Genomic DNA, 21,024 nt, shown 5'->3' on the forward strand with positions numbered 1-21,024 from the left:
ACTGTGAGATCTTAGAATTTACAAGAAAGGTTTCAAACTATTTAGGCCTTAAGTTTAAAACATTCTTTTATATCAGTCTTAAAAAATAGTTTTAAAAAATATTTATTCCAATCAAATTAACCACTATAAAATTATCAATTTAAATCCAGAAATGGTTATTTCTCCTTCTTTAACACATTTTCCATTATTTCACAGTATAGATTAACCATGTAATCACATAATGATGTATCATAAAATAAAAATAGATAGAAACATATAATCGTGCAGAAGTGATTCTAAGTCATATTTCTGCAAAATTCTACCTTTTTTCCCTGACTTATGTTTCTCCATCCAAACCTGCATCTGAGACTTCTCTTAATGTTCTTGGCTATCACACTGTCAAATTCAGTCGAACATCACGAAAACTTACCTCATTATTTTCTACTTGTCTTTTTTATTCCTTCATTGTTGTCACTGTTCCTAACATCAAAATTCTCATAAAAGTTCAAGACCATAAGGGAGAAATTTAGATGTCTTTATTTCCCTTTCCATAGAGACTGTGTTCACATCTTGCTATGTCTTCCATAAATCTAGAAAAATCAGCCTTTTGGTTTTTTCCCTTTCTTGCCCATAGAGTAAAATATAATATCACTCAGGCCAGACATTTCATTTGTGTGTTTGCCTACAGCAGTGACCCTGTTTCTGTATTATAAGAACTTCATGAATTCATTTTGTGAGCATCATGTTCCTCATTGGTTTGACTTAACATTTTATATGAGTCCTCTTATTGTGCAATCAGACCCAGTCAGCATGGGTTTATGAGAGTCAGGTCCTGCTTGACTAACCTGACCTTCTATGACAAGGTGACCCACTTAGTGGATAAGGGAAAGGCTGTGGATGTTGTCTACCTAGACTTTAGTAAAGCCTTTGACACTGTTTCCCACAGCATTCTCATGAAGAAACTGGCTGTTCATGGCTTGTACTCTTCACTGGGTAAAAAACTGGCTGGAATGCCAGGTCCAAAGAGTGGTGGTAAATGGAGTTAAATCTGGTTGGTGGCTGGTCACAAGTGATGTTCCCCAGGGCTCAGTACTGGGATCAGTTCTGTTTATATCTTTATTAAGAATCTGGATGAGGGGATCAAGTGTACTCTCGGTAAGATTTCAGATGACACCAAGTTGTGTGGGAGTGTTGATCTGTTCGAACATTGGAAGCCTTTACAGAGACAGTCTGGATCGATGGGCTGAGGCCAACTGTTTGAGGTCCAACAAGGCTCAGTGCCAGAACCTACACTTTGGTCACAACAACCCCATGCAACAGCACTACAAGCTTGTGGAAGAATGTCTGGAAAGCTGCCTGGAAGAAAAGGACCTGGGGATGTTGGTTGACAGTTGACTGAATATGAGCTGGCAGTGTACCCAGGTGGCCAAGGCGGCCGGTATCATTCTGTCTTGTGTCAGAAATAGTATGCCCAGCAGGACCAGGGAAGAGATCATCCCCCTGTACTTAGCACCGATGAAGCTGCACCTCAAATACTGTGTTTAGCTTTGGGCGCCTCACTACGAGAAACACAGTGAAGTGCTGGAGCATGTCCAGAGAAGGGCAACTAAGCTGGTGAAGGGTCTGGAGCACAAGTCTTAGGAGGAGCAGTTGAGGGAACTGGGGTTGTTTAGCCTGGAGCAAAGGAGGCTCAGGGGAGACCTCATCATCCTCTACAGCTACCTGAAAGGAGGTTGTAGTGAAGTGGGTGTTGGTCTCTTCTCCCAAAAAACAAGTGATAGGACAAGAGGAAACAGCCTCAAGTTGTGCCAGGGGAGGTTTAGATTGGATATTAGGAACAATTTATTCACTAAAAAAATTGTCAAGCATTGGAACAGGCTGCCCAGGAAAGTGGTGACATCATCATCCCTGTAGGTATTTAAAAGACATGGAGATGTGGTGTTTAGGGACATGGTTTAGTGATGGACTTGGTACTATTAGGTTAATGGTTGGACTTGATGATCTTAAAGGTTTTTTCCAACCTAAATGATTCTATGCTTATATGTTTTAATTGTTTTATTTCTGTTTGAATCATGAGAGTATCATTAAAGCTCCTTGATATTTTATCTCTGTGTTCTGTAGAAACTGTTAGTAACAATTGTTCACAATTCAACAGAGGATTTGACCTTGAAATGAATCCTAAAATAAATATTTGTGTTTCCCAGTTAAGAGAATGTACTGACTATAAACGTGTTATCAAAACCATTTTTAAATTAGAAATTCTTTTACAGGCACCTTTCAATAAATTAATGATATTTGTTCTGGTTATTGTATGCTATAGAGGAAGGGAAACAAAACCTATTCAACATTTTAATTAAAAGAGGTGATGATAAAATTAGAACTTTAGAATCAGATGTTGAGTTTAGGATCATATGTTGATCCCAGTGAATTTGGGGTTTTAGTGACTTTCTTTTTGAAGATTTGGGTAAAGAGTTTTTCTTATGGAACATTTTGACATCAATAAAATATTTCTAGGACAGAAGTTTTTTATCGGCTATCTTAGAAATAATCCTTCCATGCTACTATATCATGTCAGCAGTGAGATACCAGGCAATGATATGCATATTTTACATTTTTCCATACTTGAGTAAACCGACAAAAATTTTTGTTCACAGAAAAAAAAATAATATCATTTTAATGCTATTTTCTCTTAGTTCTCCATACTCGTGGTATTATTTTTAAGCTCTTTAGAACAGATACTACTCACTGTAAATAAAAATACATTATAACATGTCAAGCACTGCAAAATAATTGCCGAGTATTTTGTTAAAAGTGTTCTTGTCTGAAAAAGAATCAACTTGTGTAAGATAACTTTTCACAAGCATCTGCAAAATGAGTGTGCATCTTTTGTGAAAGTACTTGTGCAAAAAACCCCAAAACAAAACAAAAACTCCAAACCCACAGAAACTTAGAGCTCTGCTTAATTTGCTTTGTTTTCTGTTTTTCACAAAGATATATGCGTGTAGTTGAAGTATTTTATTTGGTAACATTTTAAAGTTTAGTTCTTAAAGTGTTTCTGCATTCTTGAGGTGGTAAAGTTTTCTTTATTACAGGTATAGGTTATTGAGGGGTTTTTTGCTTGTTTTTGAAGGACTTTCTTTGAATATACTAAGTATAGGAAACCTAAGTACCATATACATGTGAACCAGTTTAAAAGAGAGATCTTACTTTTTTACACATAAACTGTATGTTGAAATTTGCAATTGATCATCAATATTAAACAAACCCCGCCAATCCGCCAATTATTTTATATTCTATCTTCCTAAAAGAAGCTGTGTTGAGTGCATTTAATATACCTTTTTTTTTTTTTTTCCCCCAATAAATAATATTATTCTAAAGCCCTGGTAATTCTGGGCAGATCTTCTTTATTCAGAGAATAATCATACTAAAATAGATATAATTTTGATGACTGTCTTCTGTGCATATTAAACTATTTGCTGAGATAATTAACATTATGGTAATCTTGTTAATTTTGACTCATTAAAAATATGAGGTTTACCTGTAAAAATTGTGGAATTTGAGAGAATAAGCAATGTGATGAATTAATGAAACAAGGGCAGTCGTGTAATATATATGAAAGGTAATTTTTGACAATGCTTACCTTTACTCTTACTGTTATTACATAAACAACGTACTAATAATTGCAGATGTTCTCAAAAAAGATGGAGGATTTTGATATGAACTTTTTTTCAAATACATTTTTAGAACATACTTGACATCTTACATCAGGCCTCATAAGGTCAATTTAATATAGAGTACAATTCCACAGATCAGAATGTTGTTCCTCAGAGGGGAAGACAGGCTGAATTCAGTCAGGAATTCAGGAATTAAAATTTTGGTAAAAGGTGCCTGTTGGAGCACTAGCTACATAGGCCTCTAGTTTAGCCAATAGAGAAAACAATCATACCAGAGCTGAGAGATAAATCTGACTTATCTTCTAAAGCTATGTCCAATGGAAGAATTCAGGTTAGATGCTCCATGACTTTAAGGACATCTGCATAAAGAAGCAGATGTGACAGAGGACATCCTTCCCATTCTAGAGCAGCACATTTGAGGACAGGTTGGCTATCCAAGGTATATCTTATGCAGTAGACGTAAACAGGAATCCAAAACACTTTTCTAGAACTTTGTCAGCGGAGTTGCTCTTTAAACTTCATTATCTGTATTGATTAGACCTTCACTGTCTGTGATGGGAGTTTAAACTGCTACGGATTAAGCCAGTAGCCCACACATAATTATCTGGTGCCACCTGAGCTTTCTTAAAATGTCTGAGATGCCCACATAATGCTGGCAGATCTAAAGCCTATGGAAGACCATTTTGTTGATGGAACAGCAACAAGAGGAATGTCACAGACTGTAGTCCACTTCAGAAAAGGCCCTGGAATAAGAGCCCAGGCATCTGCATGTTGGTGTTAACCCGCAGTTAGGTCTTGCTTGAAGCAATTGTGAGGTTACATCCTGTCTTTACAAAATTATATTTCTACCATATTTGCTAGAGTATTCATTGAGTGATCATCTTGTATTTTTTAAAATTACTGTCAGTAAATGCAAGTAGATAAATTCCTCTCTCAATAAGACTTTTCTGAAAGCTGATTCTTGTTTATGGAAGTAAACATAGATTGTTTTCATTATCCATGTCGTCTATCATGTTTGTATTAGGAACTGGAAAAAATAAGGATTACCATGAGAAACTGTAATATGAAAAACAGTTGTCTGAGAACGTTTATCCATTAAGAAAGAAAATAGTAATTTAGCTAATACTGCCTTCATACCAACGAGTACTTTTTTGTGTTCCTATTTTTTCTGTACCTTTAAATAGATCATTTAAGCAGTCTGGATAGAATTCTTGTCTTTTGTCTTATTTTATAGTTTGATGAATATTTTTTTAAATTTAGCTAATAGCATAAGATAAATTATTTTACAAAACTTACTTTAAATTAATCCTCTTGTTTCTTAGATAAAACATCATGGGTTTTGTCTATTTTTGCTTGAGGAGTAACCACATCTATACATCATAAAAATGAAAAAAAACACCTAACAATCTTGCATGTACGTCAGTTTCACATTCAGAACTAAGCTTAATAAGGCCTAATTGTTAATTTATTTATTTTTTTTTTAATACGTGATTTCTGTTGATGGGACAGTTTACATGATGCATAGTGTTACTTATCAACACAAATTATATTCACAAAAAGTTATTTTTCATTTCTTATGGGAAGGAATAGTCAAGATATTCAGGCTAAGGGAAATCTGTAAGAAAGTGGAGGTAGAATGTAAGCACTACTGTTCAAGGTGGCAAAGAAAGTATCACACAGATCTTTAATTAATAGTAGAAAGGAGTGAGTAATCATGTGAGTGTAGTAGATAATGTAACAGGCTTTATGTCAAGGGAATTCCAGTGGGACTCACTTCTCTTCTAGTGGGACTTGAGCCCACTAGTGCAGCAGGAGTTCTGGTGTGACTCAAACCTGCCTCCCTTCTAGTGGGGCTCAAAGACACTAGTGCACCTCTATTTCTGGTGGTACTTTAAATCCAGACTTGTGCCTCAGGAGTCCACCATGGATTGAGGAGAGAGACATGGACAAAATACAGAACTAAAAAAGATTTTTTCTTAAGCAATGCACATGCAAAGTCCCAGACTAATGTTTGGGGACCCTGATGTGGAAGGCAGAGTTAATATATGCTACAATACAGTTGTGTAGACTAATAAAATCACCTGTGTTAAGGGTAGGCTAATCAGTTTCCAATGTTTATGTAACAAGTGCGTGCTTATCCCATGCAGGATCTGTGTGTGCTTGTGCTCTGTGGGTGGTTAGTGGTGTATGTTAATCTTTATAGTTTTAAAATTGTGCAGATTAAATGGTTTTGTTCTGGGATCTGGTCAGTTGTTGTTCTGAGAACTTTGACTTCATTGCTAGGCTTGGGTCACAATGCTTTTCTATTGTCTGAGAGTCCTTGCAATACACTGATGTTGGTTCTTAATACTTTGCATCTACATTTTTAAAATTAAAGTTGAAAGTGTTCAGGACCCCTTCAGAAGAAGGATTTCAAGGTCTACAAGTAATGCTAAAGAAAACTTTTTTTTTGATACTGTGAATTTTAGGTAAAACATCATCAAAGAAATTATATTAGAGGGAAATACTTTAATGTTGTATCCTTAATACACTGAAAAATCTCAGCTCAGTATACTAGATATAACATGTACTAAATTCTGAGCATTCTCAAACCACTCATAGGGTTTTAGTTTTAATGAATATCATCGATAGGAAGATAAATACTCAACTCAGGAGAAGCTGTAACATTTTACCTCACTTTGAGTGGTTTTTACTCACAGAATCCATAAATCTATCTTACTTTTGGAGTCTGCAAGTCTTCTTTGTAATAGATTTCATGAAAAAATGTCTTGTTCAGCTATAAAGCTTGCACATATTTTATAATTACTTCTTTTCTTGTATGAGTTTACATGGGATACATTGAGAAGTTTTGCATTACAGAAGTGGAATTTAAATTACCACTTAATACATAAAGTATAGTTAGGGTACAGTTTTTGACAAACTGTGTGAGATTTCGTTAAATATTTTTCAAGCTTTAGGTCTAAGCTAGCGTCCACAACTGAATCTAAGGTGTCACATGATGAAAATTTTAATCATGCTAAACTTTTTCTATATATAACATAAATTTCAACTGTGATCCTTTTGGGAATGATATTTTGAGGGGTAACATTCCATAAACCACATAGGGTTTTGGCAAGTCTGCAGTTAAGGTATAATTGTTGCTTGAACCAGCAGCTCTGGTGAATATAGACAGATGGTAAGCAGAATGCCCACTGATTTCTGCTGAAGTTTTTTTATGTTATTTTCTAGTATTTTGGCATTTTATTTTATTTTTACCTACTCTCTTAAAAAAAACCCAAACAACAAAAACACAACACAACAAACCATACAATTCCCTTTTTAATATGCTTTCTGTATATTTTAAAAATACTACTGTTTGTATTTCAGTTTTCTTATTTTTAACTCTTTGTATTTTCAGCTTTCTTATGTTTTTTTTGTTTGTTTGTTTGTTTGTTTTTCCCATAATTTATCTCTTTTGATTTATCTGTTTAGCCATTTGAAGGCCATCTGTTCTGAGTGCATTTTTAGTTCTTGTTATACATTTATTTACCTTGAAAATTAAGCATTCCTGTTCTATGCTGAACCATTCTCTGAATTTCCAGTAATCATTATTAACTACATTTGTTATGTTGGCAGTTTTCCAGCACAACCCTCTCTTTAAACGAAGCTACAAATTCACACTACTTAAGATTTAAAAATAGTATTCCAACTCTTTCCAGTTATTCTGTATCACGATAAATTATCCATAATTCTTTAACTGTTAAGTGCCTGTGATGTATTTTTCATGTGTATGTTTACTGTTTTAAATATTCATATTAGCTTCCAGTTATTATTGTTTTCATGCTTTCTTTTTCTCATTTAAAAGGCATTTAATTTCTGTGTGAAATCTGTTCTGGGGTCTACAGGATAATTTATTATGATAATTTTTAATATACAAGAAAATATCACTTGTGCTTTTTGTGCCTTTCAGTCTAATTGCTAATTCATTAATCCACAACTTCAAGTGCTCTGACCTTTTATTTCCAATGTCATTTGTCCCAAGCTGAATAAGCAGCAGCAGGTGTATCCCCGACAAGCATCTAACTGTGTCTCTTCTGTTGCTTGACCTTCTGTTTTTCACTTCAAGCAAACTGAATATATTCACAGACTTACAGAACCTCTCTGCAAATTCTTATCTTCTATGTCTTAATTTATCAATATAATTCACTCAAATATGTTGCACTATGAATCTTCTATTATTTTTTTTTTTATAGTTTGCTTTAATATCAAAAGGATGGTCTTCTTCAGGACCATAGAGTTATTAGTAACTGTGGCTTTACTACTGCTTCAAACCAGCAGCCAGACATTGGTCTCTATACTCACTTACAAGATGACACTTAATTTGCATGTCTACTTAGTCACTCTTTAATAAAGTCTGCATATGATATTCCCATGGAAAAATGTACAAACAGATTCTAAAGCAGTGTAAATGTTATACAGAAAATAAACTTCAGATACAGTACAGCAGAAAGTATTGAAGAAAGCCATGAAAAAATGCTAGGGAAATAAAAAAACATCAATAATCTAAAATATCAAAGAAATCCTAAGCAAGAAGCTTAGGTCAAGTGTGCAAAATATATGTATTAATTCAGTGAGCAACATAGCAGAAGGGCATATATGAATTCTCTATTAAATTGCAGGCAAGAGATTTCAAGTAGATGACAGACAGAAAATGTAGTTTTCAACAAAAGAGCAGCTGAGAGTGAGCAATTTTTTTCCAAAGAGCAAGGAACTTCCACACAGTCCACATTTAGTAAAACAAGGCCCAGCTATATTTCTAATATTACAGTAAGAAATAGAGAATAATAATGTATACACTTTTTATTATAATAATAGTCATAAATATTATTACATAATCTTGAGCTCATCACATCCTATGTTTCCCAAAGAAACTGGATGAAAAATTTTAAGTACTTTCACAGTTATTTGACAGCAGAACTAGTAGGAGAATGACAGTAGGGTCTTCTCAAAAAGGCTCATTAGGGGAAGAGAAAGAACATCAATTTAATTTGACCACAATGACAAGTATTAAGCTTGAAGAAAGATTTTTTACTTCTTGCTCTCTTTTAGAAGTGTGTACAATAATCTGTTATTAGAAGTAAAATGTTTATTTATAGTATGGAAAATAAGTTTTTAATCAGAAAGCCATTTTGTGTCTGAGTCAATGTAGATTTTGCCTTAAAAATAGAAGACTTAATAAATGTAATTTGTTAGATTTTTTTGTATGTGGATTGGTATTGTAAAGAATGCTACACTTATTCTAGAGTAAGTGTCTTGTCAAAAATATATCAAAATCTTGTTATATACAAATCCTCAATTCATGCTTCAAATGCATGGTAATTGATTATCTTTATTAGCTTTTAAATTTAGTTTGCCTGTATAGAAAAATAATTAAGCTCTTTCAAAATGTCATGTGCAGTATTCAGCCCTGTCAATTCCATGTCTTATGATTTTCAAGTTAGTTTGAAAATGATCCTTTTGGCCCTCAAAAGAGCTATTGAAATACTGTAGTATTTCATAATTCCAAAATGTAAAAGCAAAACTAGTGTAGATCAACACTTACATTATTGTCCAGTGCAATAACGAAGAAACAACAGGTCAGTAGGAAAAGCCACAACAGAAGCACAGTGTCACTGCTCTTCTCTGGACTAACTCTGTTTCTATTGGAGACCTGCATAGAGGTGATAAAGGTTTGCTGAAAGAGCAGTGGCAGTTTAGATTACATTGGGAGCATGTTTTCAGATGTCACTCAAGTGTGCCTGAATCAGAAAACTAGAACCAGGCACTAGCAAAGAGTGCCATTATACCAACCATTCTCCGTGCATCTGAGAAATAACACATTTCAACTCTAGACTTCATGGTCCTGTATCTAACTTGACATCATGTTATCTCTAGAACTTCTGTTGAATTATGTGGTATATTTCAATGTTTAAATTTATCAGTTTGTGGTGTATTTAAGAAATTTGTTCTGTAGTGTAGCCATTAAATAAGAATATTTTCACTTTTCTCTTAATTCCTCACTCTAAACGAGTAATATAGAAATAATGAATTAGATGCCATATTTTAGTATTTAGATTCTTTAATATTTCAGCAATTTCTAGTCTTCTTTGTAATTTAAAATATTTTTTTTGTTTATTTATTTAACTACTTGTAGTTTAACAGGCAGCCAACAATATTACAGAAAGTTTTAGGAGCCTAAATGCCAAACCTAGTTTCACTAGTTGCAAACTTCCTTTCTTAGTCTGCATCCAGAATAGAAATAAATTTGCATTTTTTTTTCAGAAGTATGTGTAGAGAAGTAGAAGGAGAAGTTACTTACGCTACAGAATCAAAAAACTGTTGATGCTGAAACTAACCCTAGAGATCACTTAATCCAAATCCCTGCTCAAAGCATAGTCAGCTAGATCAAGTTGCCTAGGGCATGTCCCATCAAATTTTGACTGTCCCTGCAGATGGAGACTCCACAGCCTCTCTGGGCAACTTCCTCCAGTGTTTGATCATTCCTATAATAAAAACATCTTTTTATGTTTAAATGGAATTTCCTTCATTTCAACTTGTATCCATTGTCTCTTCTTTCACTGGATACCTCTGAAAAGGGTCTGCCTGTGTCTTCTTTACTTTCCCTCCCCCCCTCAGTTATTTGTATTCCTTCATCAGATTCCCCCGAGCCTTCTCTTCTGCAGGCTGAACGGTCCCAGCTTTCTCAAGTCTCTCCTCGTATGGCAGTTACTCCAATCTCTTAATCATGTCCACAGCCCTTTGCTGGATTAATTCCAGTGTGTCTCTGTCTCTCTTGTACCAGGGAGCCCAGATCTGGACCAACACTCTACATGTATCTCACCAGTGCTGAGCAGAGTTCAAGGACTTCCTCCATCAACCTGCTGGCCATGCTTCTGTCTGATGCACCTTTCCAGTGTGTGTACTGGTGCCCAGGTTTATGCTTCCCATGTGTAGCATTTGGTATTTTCCTTAGTTGAGCTTAATGATGTTTCAGTCTGCCTATTTCTCCAGACTGTTGATGTCTTTCTAAATAGCAGCATAACCCTCTGGTCTATCAGCCACACCTCCCAGTTTTGTGTAATGTGTATACTAGCTGACGGTGCCCTCTATCCCCACATCCAGCTCATTAATGAATATGTTAAACAGTACTGGTGCTGGTGTTGACTGCTGGAGTACACCACTAGTGACTGATCTCCAGCTGGACTCCATGTCACTAGTCACAGCCCTTTCAGTCAGTCAGTTTTCATTTAACCTCATCGTCCACTTACCTTGACTGTACTTCATCAGTTTGTGTCTGAGGTTGTTATGGAAGACAGTGAAGAAGAAGAACCTTATGGAAGAACCTTGCTAAAGTCAAGATAAACAGCGCTCAATGCACTCTATTTATCCACCAAAGACAGTCATTTCAATGTAGGAAGCTATCAAGTTGGTCAGAAAGATTACCCCTTTATAAATCCATGCCAGTGACGTTCAATTATCTTCATGTCCTTATGACTTCCAGGATTTGCTCCATCCCTTTCCCAGGAATTAATTTGACACTGAAAGGTCTGTCTTAAAGTCAGGAGTAACATTTTTTTTCCTTTCAGTCATCAGGAATCTCCCCTGATCTTCACAACCTTTGAAAGATAATTGAGATTGGCTGACAGTAATGTATTGCATTGAGAGTTTTGTAGCTCTGACAGTGACAACACTCCAGACTGTCAGGTGAAGATATATTATTCTGTTCATTACATAAAATAAAAGGCACCATGGCACAGGAGGAAGGAGGAGCCTCTCCACAGACAGGGTCTGCACAGTGTCCCAGGGAAAGATCCATCTGGGATATGTCCAGTGCTGCATATTAGAAGAGTTCCTGCATCAGAACGGATGTGAGATTTATTTGGCATCTATATTCCTCTTTTTATTGTATATTATTAAAATAGATAATTTATTCAGCCATTTGTTGTCAGGTCTTTCTTACTGAGGTCCAGAAAGAACCCTGTAAGGTCTCTCACTGTCTCACCCCAAAACACCCTCCCGCAGCTTTGTACAGACATGCATGGCCTGTAATCCCCTCCATTTAATGCATGAAGTTCAGATAAACTGTCATGGATTATAGTGTAAAAGTTAATGCAAAACCTATTTTTGAAAATCAACATAAATTCATAATTTTCTGCGAGCTATTACTCCCTCTTCAAAATATGTGAAGAAACATGTTCAAATAAGAAGGCATGACTGAAATTTGAAACTTAATTGGATGCAAAATATACACTTGTATGAAGCTGCAGTGTATCTTTCATAGTTTTATAATAGTAGGTAAGAGATGTAACTATTTATTGATGCAAAACTGTGTCTACATGCATGTGCACTCTTCTCCTCTCCTTATAGCTGTTCGTAGTAAAAGCTTATTTTACCCAGTTTCCTGACTTCTTTCTTAGCCAGTAAGAATTGTCAAAAAAATGTGTGAGGGTGAACAGAATGTAATCATATTAGCCCATTAGCAGTGAGTTGTGGATAGGGTCTTAATGAAGTATAAGTTAGGGTGAGGGTTTTTTTGTATTAAATATTATTAAGTTCTTCAATTATTTGAAAACATTTAAAGTTTTGGCATCCACAGGTCTCAAAATGAAGGAGTTTAAAAGCTTAATTATACTTAATATGATGAATTGTTTCCTTGTTTCTTGTTCTGAGCTCATTTTGTTTACTGTCCTCCTCCTCTTTTTGTGCAAGTTCACATAGAACAATTCTTCTATAGTGTTTCTACTTTGTATAATTTAGTGTCATCCATATATGTTGTTACTTAACTTATCCACTCATCCACTTTCTGATTGGCCAGTAATTAGGTGAGGAATTTGTCTACATCTGCCTGTCATGTTGATCAATGTTTTTTCTTGTGATATTGTGTGTTCTTATTTGCTATGTATTTGTGCTCCTCTGTTGATCCTTGTCTTCCAGAATGAAGCAGAATTTCACATAATACAAGGAATAAATTATAACAGTAATGACATTTTTAAGTGTTTCATAGATTTAATCTTATAAATATCAGAACCATTTTAACTCAACCACAAGATTTCATCCTTAGGATTTGCATTTTATTTTTATTAAAGCTGATTATTAATAAGTTTATCCTGGTATCTTCAGTATTCAAATAATGCCTAGAGCTTGGATAAGCTTTATTGAATTTAAATAAATGAAAAAGTTTTTCAAATGAGTTAGCTTACATATACCCTAGGCAGAACAGAACTAAATTAGCATCTAGTGCATAAAAATACTACTGACATTTTTCTTCCCTAGATTTATGGCAATATTTTTGAGTAATAAAATATGTACGATATTAGCCATTCTTTTATAATTATGGTACATGTAAACCATTGCGTGATATATAAAGTTTTTTTGTTTTGTTTCACATATGAAAGAGATCTCTAAAAAGACCATTTTTTTGTTATTGTTTATTATAATTATCAATTTTAATTAAAGCCTAAGACACTGGTATTTAATGATTCATGGAGAATTTCAGTCTGTGGATACTTTTAAAATAAAGTCTAGTCCTTGTGATGGCTGCATCCAAATGTAGATGGAGTGGATGAGTGTATAAGAGATCAGTTTTGTCCATATTAATGGGCTTTATCCCATTAATTAATTAAGCTGATGAAATGATAGATTTCAAAAAGTTGTCAATTGAGAATTGTTAATAAGAGATAGTATATCCTGCAATGATCTACTCCTATCCAAATTATATGCAAAAATATTAATCATTTTGATTCCCTTGTAAAATTTGCAGATGTCAAAGTGATACAAAAAAACAGGAGCAAGTAAAATTTGAAAAAAGTCAAACTTGATTGCATGATGAATTCACTGAAACAATTTGGTAAAACTCATATATTTGAGAATAGAATTTATGTCAAAATTAAAAAGTGTGGGATTTTTTTTGTCTTGAGTGCAGTAAATGAAAGTCTAAGTGACACAGCTGGTTAACAACTGGAAAAAAACCACCAACACTTCAATGCAGTTGAAATCTGGAAAATATAATGATAAAACGGTAGCTACAAACAAGGAATCAATGTTACCACTGTATTTTATTTCAGGAAGCTGCACTGGAGCATGGTGTCCAGTAATTTTCATGTTTAATAACCATCTCTAGTACAAAAATACAATTTGGGAAAAAACAAGTGTGATGGCTGTAATGAAGAACTGTGACTTTTTAATTAATTTAAGTACTTATCTTTTTGTTTGTTTGTTTTTGTTTTTGTGGGAGGCAGTCTCCCTTTCCTGGACCCTGAGCCACGATATCTACACTGTCTTGTAAATACTGTCTTCAGCAGTTTGTCTTTTCCGTGGTTATGTGAATCCTGCTCTTCTAACCATTAGAAGAGCCCTTGGTGGAAAACCCTGCTGGAGTGAAGAATTAATGCTGAGATTTTATTGTTGTTATAACTTATTGTCATCCATCTTCCTGCTAAATCTGTTATCATGGTCCGTTGCCTCTAGCCCTCTTACATACAACTTGTGTAATTGTTGATTAAAACAAAGTTGGTGCAAAACACTTTAGTGAAACAATGTCCTATAAATCAACAGATAGAAACTTTGTGACTTTTTTGAATGGGTACTCATGTTGCATCTATTCAGCTATTAAATCTAATCCATGCTGGAATAGCGAAATGAAAGTGAACTAGAAAAATTTTTAGGTTTACTAGTGTTGAATAAAAGGAAATAACATAAATTAACAAATTACAGAGCTCTTGATGGTTTTAGTACTAGTATTTTTCCTTGACTAAATGCTTAGAGAATAACAAAGAAGCAGACAGAAAACAGTACCAAAAGTCAGTTCTCGGCACTGATAGGTTAATCCAAATATATTCTTCATCTTATTTAAAAGCCATTATAGGAAGATTTCCAAATACTTTTGTCTAGTTAAATTCCTGTAGCAAGTTGTTTTTGTAGTAGTGGACAGCAGGAAAATTTCCTCTGCAGAACCTGTTGCTTTTTTTTTTTTTTTTTTTTTTTTTAGTTCTGTATCTCTAGAGAGATGATCTAGTGGTTACTAGATCAAGACTCTGCTCTAAAGACTTGAGGGGTTGTAGTTTACACAATCATGAGTTACCACAGCTGTTCAAGACTTCACCAAGAAAAGTATTAGCTATCCTGACATAAGGATGTCTAAAGAAATGAAACAGCTATGAAATATTACTGAGTGTCAGTAAAATAAATCTGTGTAAAACACCTGTCTTTCAGTAACTTTTGTTACTAAACAGTAAATACTGAGAAGCAGTTCAGCGGCTGGTTAGAAACAAATGTGTAACTTGAGCCAGCACCTACTGAAACTGTCATCACATTACTTTATCATGTTAAATTACCTTATTATGTTAATAAAGTAACAGCTACTAAAACTGCATCTATATATTATATTGTTAGCAATTAATCTTAAATGATATCACTCAGGATAAGAAGGCATGGCATCTAAACTCAGCTATCTAGTCTGGACTTGTTTTGAACTTTATGGTATGTTACTTGCATTTGGCAAAGGTATCAACTTCTACTAGCAGCTTTCCAGGACCTGTGAGGAGGTTATCAAGAAGATGCATCTGTGCTCTTCACAGTGGTGCCTGATGGGAAGACAAAAGACTATAAGGCATAAATTCAAAACCTCCAAGGACATTGCATAACCTGTCTAAACAACCTGCTTCACTGCCTGTCTGTAGAAACTTTTCCACTATGTGGACAGACAAGCAGTAGAGGTATCCAGAGAGGTAATGTGGTCTCCATCCTTAGAGTTTTATAAAACTGACTGGGTAAAGCCCAAAGCAACCTGATCTAATCATGTAGATGACCTTGATTTGATTGGACTAGAGACCTCCTGATGTTGTTCCTTACCTGAATTGTCCTATGAGTCCATTAAATTTGAGTAGAAAAACAATTTATGTCAAAATAATGAGAGAGGCTAGTTAAAAAAGGCAATAAAGCCCCAATCCAGTCCTAGTTGTTTCAAAAGAAAATCAAGATCCTGTGTCAAGACCAAAAGCTTTTCAAAGGGTGGGAAATTTTCTGTAATGTAGCAGCATGAACAAGGCAGTTTAAGACAGGTCACAAGCTTACAGGCAAACTACAGATCTTAGTTTTTCAAATCAGTGGCAGGGAAATGCACTTCTCCGAACAGAAATAATGCATAAGCTCTCTGTGCATTAAGAGACTGTTAGATGGCTTTAAAGAATTGAAGCTGCGTATTAGCCTTCCTCTGTCTAGTTTAGGGATGCATTTTCTCTGAAGAGAATGCAACTGAAATTCAGCTCTCAGATTAACATTCCCAAAAATTTGAGGTGGCTGTAGGAGTTTATGTATTAATTTAGGGTCATAGGCTGAAGAGCAGATATAGTGGATTAGAAAGAAGACTTATGAATTTTTCCTTTTAAAAAAAAGTAGCTTCACTTATTTTTAAAAAAAGTATAGGCAGTAAGTGCATTGCTGCCCATATAGAAGTAAAATTACTAAAATGCATTATCAGTGTATGTGTATACTTTTGTGTATATTAATACAATCACAATATGATTGTACTGGATGACTGTATAAACAAATAAGAATGGTATGATTCCCTCTGCCTTTTTAATATAAATATTCATGGTTGCTAAATCAATACAAACTGTTAACAACAAAATTCTTATCAGAAAACTCCATTTACATAGGCTGAAGAACTATATTATTACGGTGGAATATTCTGTAGTTGTAGATTCTAATTAAAAATAACTATTAGCCATTTTGGGGTTGTTATGTCTAGATTGTATTTAAACTCTTAATTCCTTTGAATAAAGTAGGTGAGACACAAGTTTTTCATAAAAGTATCATCAAAAGAAAATTCAATAAGTGTTTAGTTTTCCTTTCACCAATGTTATTAGTAGAATCTATTAAATGCTTTCAAAGTTCAATTTTCCCCAAAAATAATGTGGCAGGTTCTCTGGGATATATTTTACAGAGCTAATTTTCACATACAAAATATCAGTATCTGCAAATAGCAACTTACGATACACGCCTTGGCCCATTCAATATTCAACAATTATGTGCAGATTTCTTGCTGAAGTTATTTGTAGCTGCATGCATAGACTGATTTCAGTATAATTTTATAACTTGTCTTCTTAGAGGTTAGGTATCAAATTTCAGCCCTGTGTGACTGAAAAAAACCTCCTCTCTTTTCTCTTTAAATGTTACTTTATGTAAAATAGTCAGCCAACAAGATGCTTGGGAGTAAAATGTAAATGAAGAGCAAATGAGAAGGACTTAGGGGTTTCTTCTGTAGCAAAAATAAATAATGTATACCTTGAGTTGTTTGAATGAATATCCTTCAACTGCACATGGCAACAAGACAGGGAAACCTTTCCATGACTTCGAAGAGAGTATGTGCAGTCATTATATGGCACAAAAAGAAGTGAAGGTCTGGCAATCCCTGCTCACAGAGTTCTGCAGTAATGTAGAAAGTAGATCATACTGACAGTGCAATGTTAGTATGAAAGAAGAAATATCATTACCCTTTAAGATAGAGGGTGAATATGGAAGATCAAGTACTACTGAGAATGTACTGTTAAAAGTAATGTTCAAAATATCTGATGCACTTTGAGAAAGCAAGGTGGGAGTAACTGTCAATGGTTCAGTTGACTTTGAAAAGTGTTCTGTAGGGTATGATAAATTCTGTTTCTTCTTCCCTCTTGTCCTGAACAATCTCTTCCTTGCTAGAGAACCTCTCTTTGAAAAACTCTGAAGAAAATCTTGAGATATCAAGATACGGACCTGTATTTTGGATCTGTTCCTCACAGGTTGGGATATCTGGTTGTCCTGTCATATAAGACATACATTATTTCTTGTTCAGCTATTTCCCTAACTTCATCTGAAACTTCCCTAGAGCTTTGCTCCACTGGAGATAGTAACAACCCATATTCACTTGTATGCAGTTCTGTTTTCATCTAATGACCAAGGGTTGGATTTCCTACAGTAGTTGTTAAAGAATTGATTTGTTATTTATTAAGGCTCTATTGATGTTTTAAGACCAAAATTCACAACTGCCAATAGCCTTCCAAAGATCTATTTTCTCCATCTTTGGTTAGCTGCCTCTTCTGACAGGCTCTAGTGACTTGGCTTCGGACTCTTAGAGTGAGGACTGCTAGTTGCCTTGCAAACTAATAGCTTGAGTTGCTACCTACCTCAAACATTTACATTTTGACCTATAACTTTTAATCTAAATTAATTTTAGTTTCTTGCTCTACTGTTTTCTTTCTGCATTAGCTGGAATATCATCAAAAATATGTAACTCATAAAAACTCAGCTGCTGTGGAATAAAGCCTTGCTGGTCTGATTAATACCTGTAAATTCTGAATACCAACGGAAATGAAGCATATGTTATGTTTTTGACCAGTAAACCCTTATGAAATTAAATGAACAGTGCCAACAGAGTTTCACATTGTAACATAGAAGTACTTTGTTGGAGTAAATCTAGTGACATGACAAATGCTCATAACAATGGTAGACAATAGTAGAACTTTGTGGAAGGTGAGACACAAAAAAAGGGAACACTGAAATGCTATAACATTGCGTGGGATTCTGAGTGTTACACAGTATACAGGATACCAACTCAGAAAAATAAAGTATATAAATGTATGAATTTATACAATTTTGTTGGGAGTAAAATCTCTGGATCTTGGTTTAGAAAAGGCATTCTGAAAATGTTGCTATTTGTAGCTATGTTACCCCGATAACTCTTTTATGGTACCTATGCCATTTCTGTCATTACAGTCCTATATTTATATATAGTTTAGCAGGAATTCTTAGTTTACATCTTGCCAAGTCTTGTACTGTATAATTTCTTGCTCTGAACTTCCCTCTTACATATGTGCACATGTACCTGCACGCACACATCCACAGTAGTCTTTCAAGACCTGTTGACAGAGATTAAAAAGTAGATGGTGTAGATTTCTTGTCACTGTGATTCCCATTAAGTTTTGAATAAAAAGTAGTGTAGACAATTTACTAATATCTTAATTATTGCCATAATAACTAAAACTAAATGTAAATTGACAAAATACATTCTATTGTATGATTTCATTTTAAGTGTTGCAATTGATTAATAGTCAGTTATCTATAAGTTTCATAGTTATTTCTGCAAACTAGTAAGGACAGTTGCATTTTGTTAGAATTTACTCCCCATAGAAACATTTCAGGTGTAACACTTCCTGTTTTAAAATGTTCTTCATTTTGTACCAATACCTTTATGTTAAAACAAGCAAAACTATTTCCTGTCCCTTTCCCTACACCTGTACAAGCATATTCATGTCTGCTTCACAAATATATTAGCTTCTAAAGAGCACAGTGAAGGCGTGACAAAGAGAAGACATATGTTGATATGTACACTTCATAAAGTTTTAAAAGACGTGATAATGGATGCTCATGTTTTCTACAAGATGCAATGTTTTTCTTTGCTTCTATCCCTGTAACTGTGCTTTTCATTTTCTCTAAATGCTGCTGTGTCAGTTTAGCAAACAGGAATTAGAATAAACATGGTTACTTACTTAGAGGGAGAAGAGAGTTTTAGCCTACCTAGTACAAGAACAAACCTACTCCATGTAAAGTTTGTGTTTTGCCTATTCTGTCTGCTTCAGCCTCTTTCTTCTGACTTATGGCCTGTTTCTCTTTTTTGTATTTCTGTTAACAGAAAGCTGACCTTGCAGTTGCACCATTGGCAATTACCTATGTTCGAGAGAAGGTCATCGACTTTTCCAAGCCCTTTATGACTCTTGGAATAAGTATTTTGTACCGCAAGCCCAATGGTACAAACCCCGGCGTCTTCTCCTTCCTGAATCCTCTCTCCCCTGATATCTGGATGTATATTCTGCTGGCTTACTTGGGTGTCAGTTGTGTGCTCTTTGTCATAGCCAGGTAACATGCCAACTTTTGTGATTTTTTTGGCAATTGTTATAATCTTTTTCTTACTAATAATTGTCAAAAGTCACAAAAATTTTCTTACTTTCATACTCTTATATTTTAACTTCATGATGTACAGAAGAATAATTAATGATGAGGATTCTCACTATTAATTTTATCCAGTGCCTTACTAAGTCTCCAGTTTGTTATATCACTAAGTCTTGAGTATACTAGCTAGCTTTCTCTTTTTATTCACAAATTTAGAGACACTAGAAAGTTTACAAATTTTTTTTTTCCCGACTATGATGTGATTAGAAGGACAGGGATTGACATATTTTATTTTGCTATTCTGATTTCATTTTATGATATAATGGTTAATCTCAAATTGAGTACTTAGCTGCCCATGTTAATCCTAGATGTCCAAATTGGGCCTCTGCCTGTTACAAAACAAGTTACTTTATGTAGATTAATATCTTAGAAGTAGTGTACAATATTTACTTTTTAATCGTGTGCTAGGTAAAATCTCTGAGATACCTCATATAATTTACAGTCCCAGACCAGAATGTATTTGGAAGCATGTTTAGCTGAGCTTTCAGAGTTAAGGAACTCAGTAAAAAAGTTGGTAACTTCTAACTGGATTTGATATATAGGGCTTAGTTTTTTATCTGTTCTCTTCAACATAGACAAGCAGGAAAATATTTTTTGACAAAAATTCCCATTATATTTACCTTTTCTTTGTTAAGTAATTAGGACTAACTCTAGATAGTCACAGAAATATAGTCTTACATGTTGTAACTTTGCCTTCTGCTGTGACAGCAAAAATAAATTCATAATAGTAAATCAGCAATTCCCAGAGGTGTAAATGTAATCTCTTTTGCAGATCCCTCCTCGTAGTCACTTTTAAATAATTTTTTTTTAATGAAATACATATAAACTATATTGGCTTTTATTGCTTTAATAAGATTTTTTTTAATGTTTGACTTGATAATGTAATCTCACTTCATCCCCAAGATTTTTATTATTTCATCCTGTGGTACACAGTAGAATCTTCATATTTTTCTATTGTGCTGATAGTTGATATCAGGGTTCTCCATCTTTCTTTGACACCATCTGCTTCATTTTGGGGTTGTATCATTCCTCTACTAAGGGGAAAGGCAATCTTTTTAGAAACTGGTTTAAAAGTAATTTAGCAAGATCACTTGCACATAAAGTACATTAAGTATTGAAATAATACAGATAACAATGAAACATATTCTATAATTAATATCTTTGCTTGTGTGCCTTCTTTAAAAGACTGCTTTATAGAGCCACTTATGTTGAAAGTTTCTTGAAAGAACGGTAGATTTTGGTGGACTATATCACCAGAGAGTAAACTAATTTCTAAAGTGTTCCTGTGATGTAGATACTTCTGAAAACACAGTTGAGCATAAATCACAAAAGTTATCTTGTGAAACACCTCATGTAAAATATTTATGTG

The 21,024-nt window shown here is 34.4% G+C and overlaps 1 protein-coding gene across 1 annotated transcript in view; it reads left to right on the forward strand.

The window, feature by feature from the left end:
* GRIK2 (glutamate ionotropic receptor kainate type subunit 2) overlaps positions 1-21,024 on the forward strand; it is a 439,062-nt gene that overhangs the window by 269,604 nt on the left and 148,434 nt on the right. The window contains exon 11 of the mRNA XM_074923172.1: positions 19,339-19,562. Coding sequence (XP_074779273.1) covers positions 19,339-19,562 — 224 coding nt within the window. The remainder of the gene's footprint in view (positions 1-19,338; positions 19,563-21,024) is intronic.

The sequence above is a fragment of the Athene noctua genome, chromosome 1 (assembly GCF_965140245.1).
Source record: "Athene noctua chromosome 1, bAthNoc1.hap1.1, whole genome shotgun sequence".
Lineage (NCBI taxonomy): Eukaryota > Metazoa > Chordata > Aves > Strigiformes > Strigidae > Athene > Athene noctua.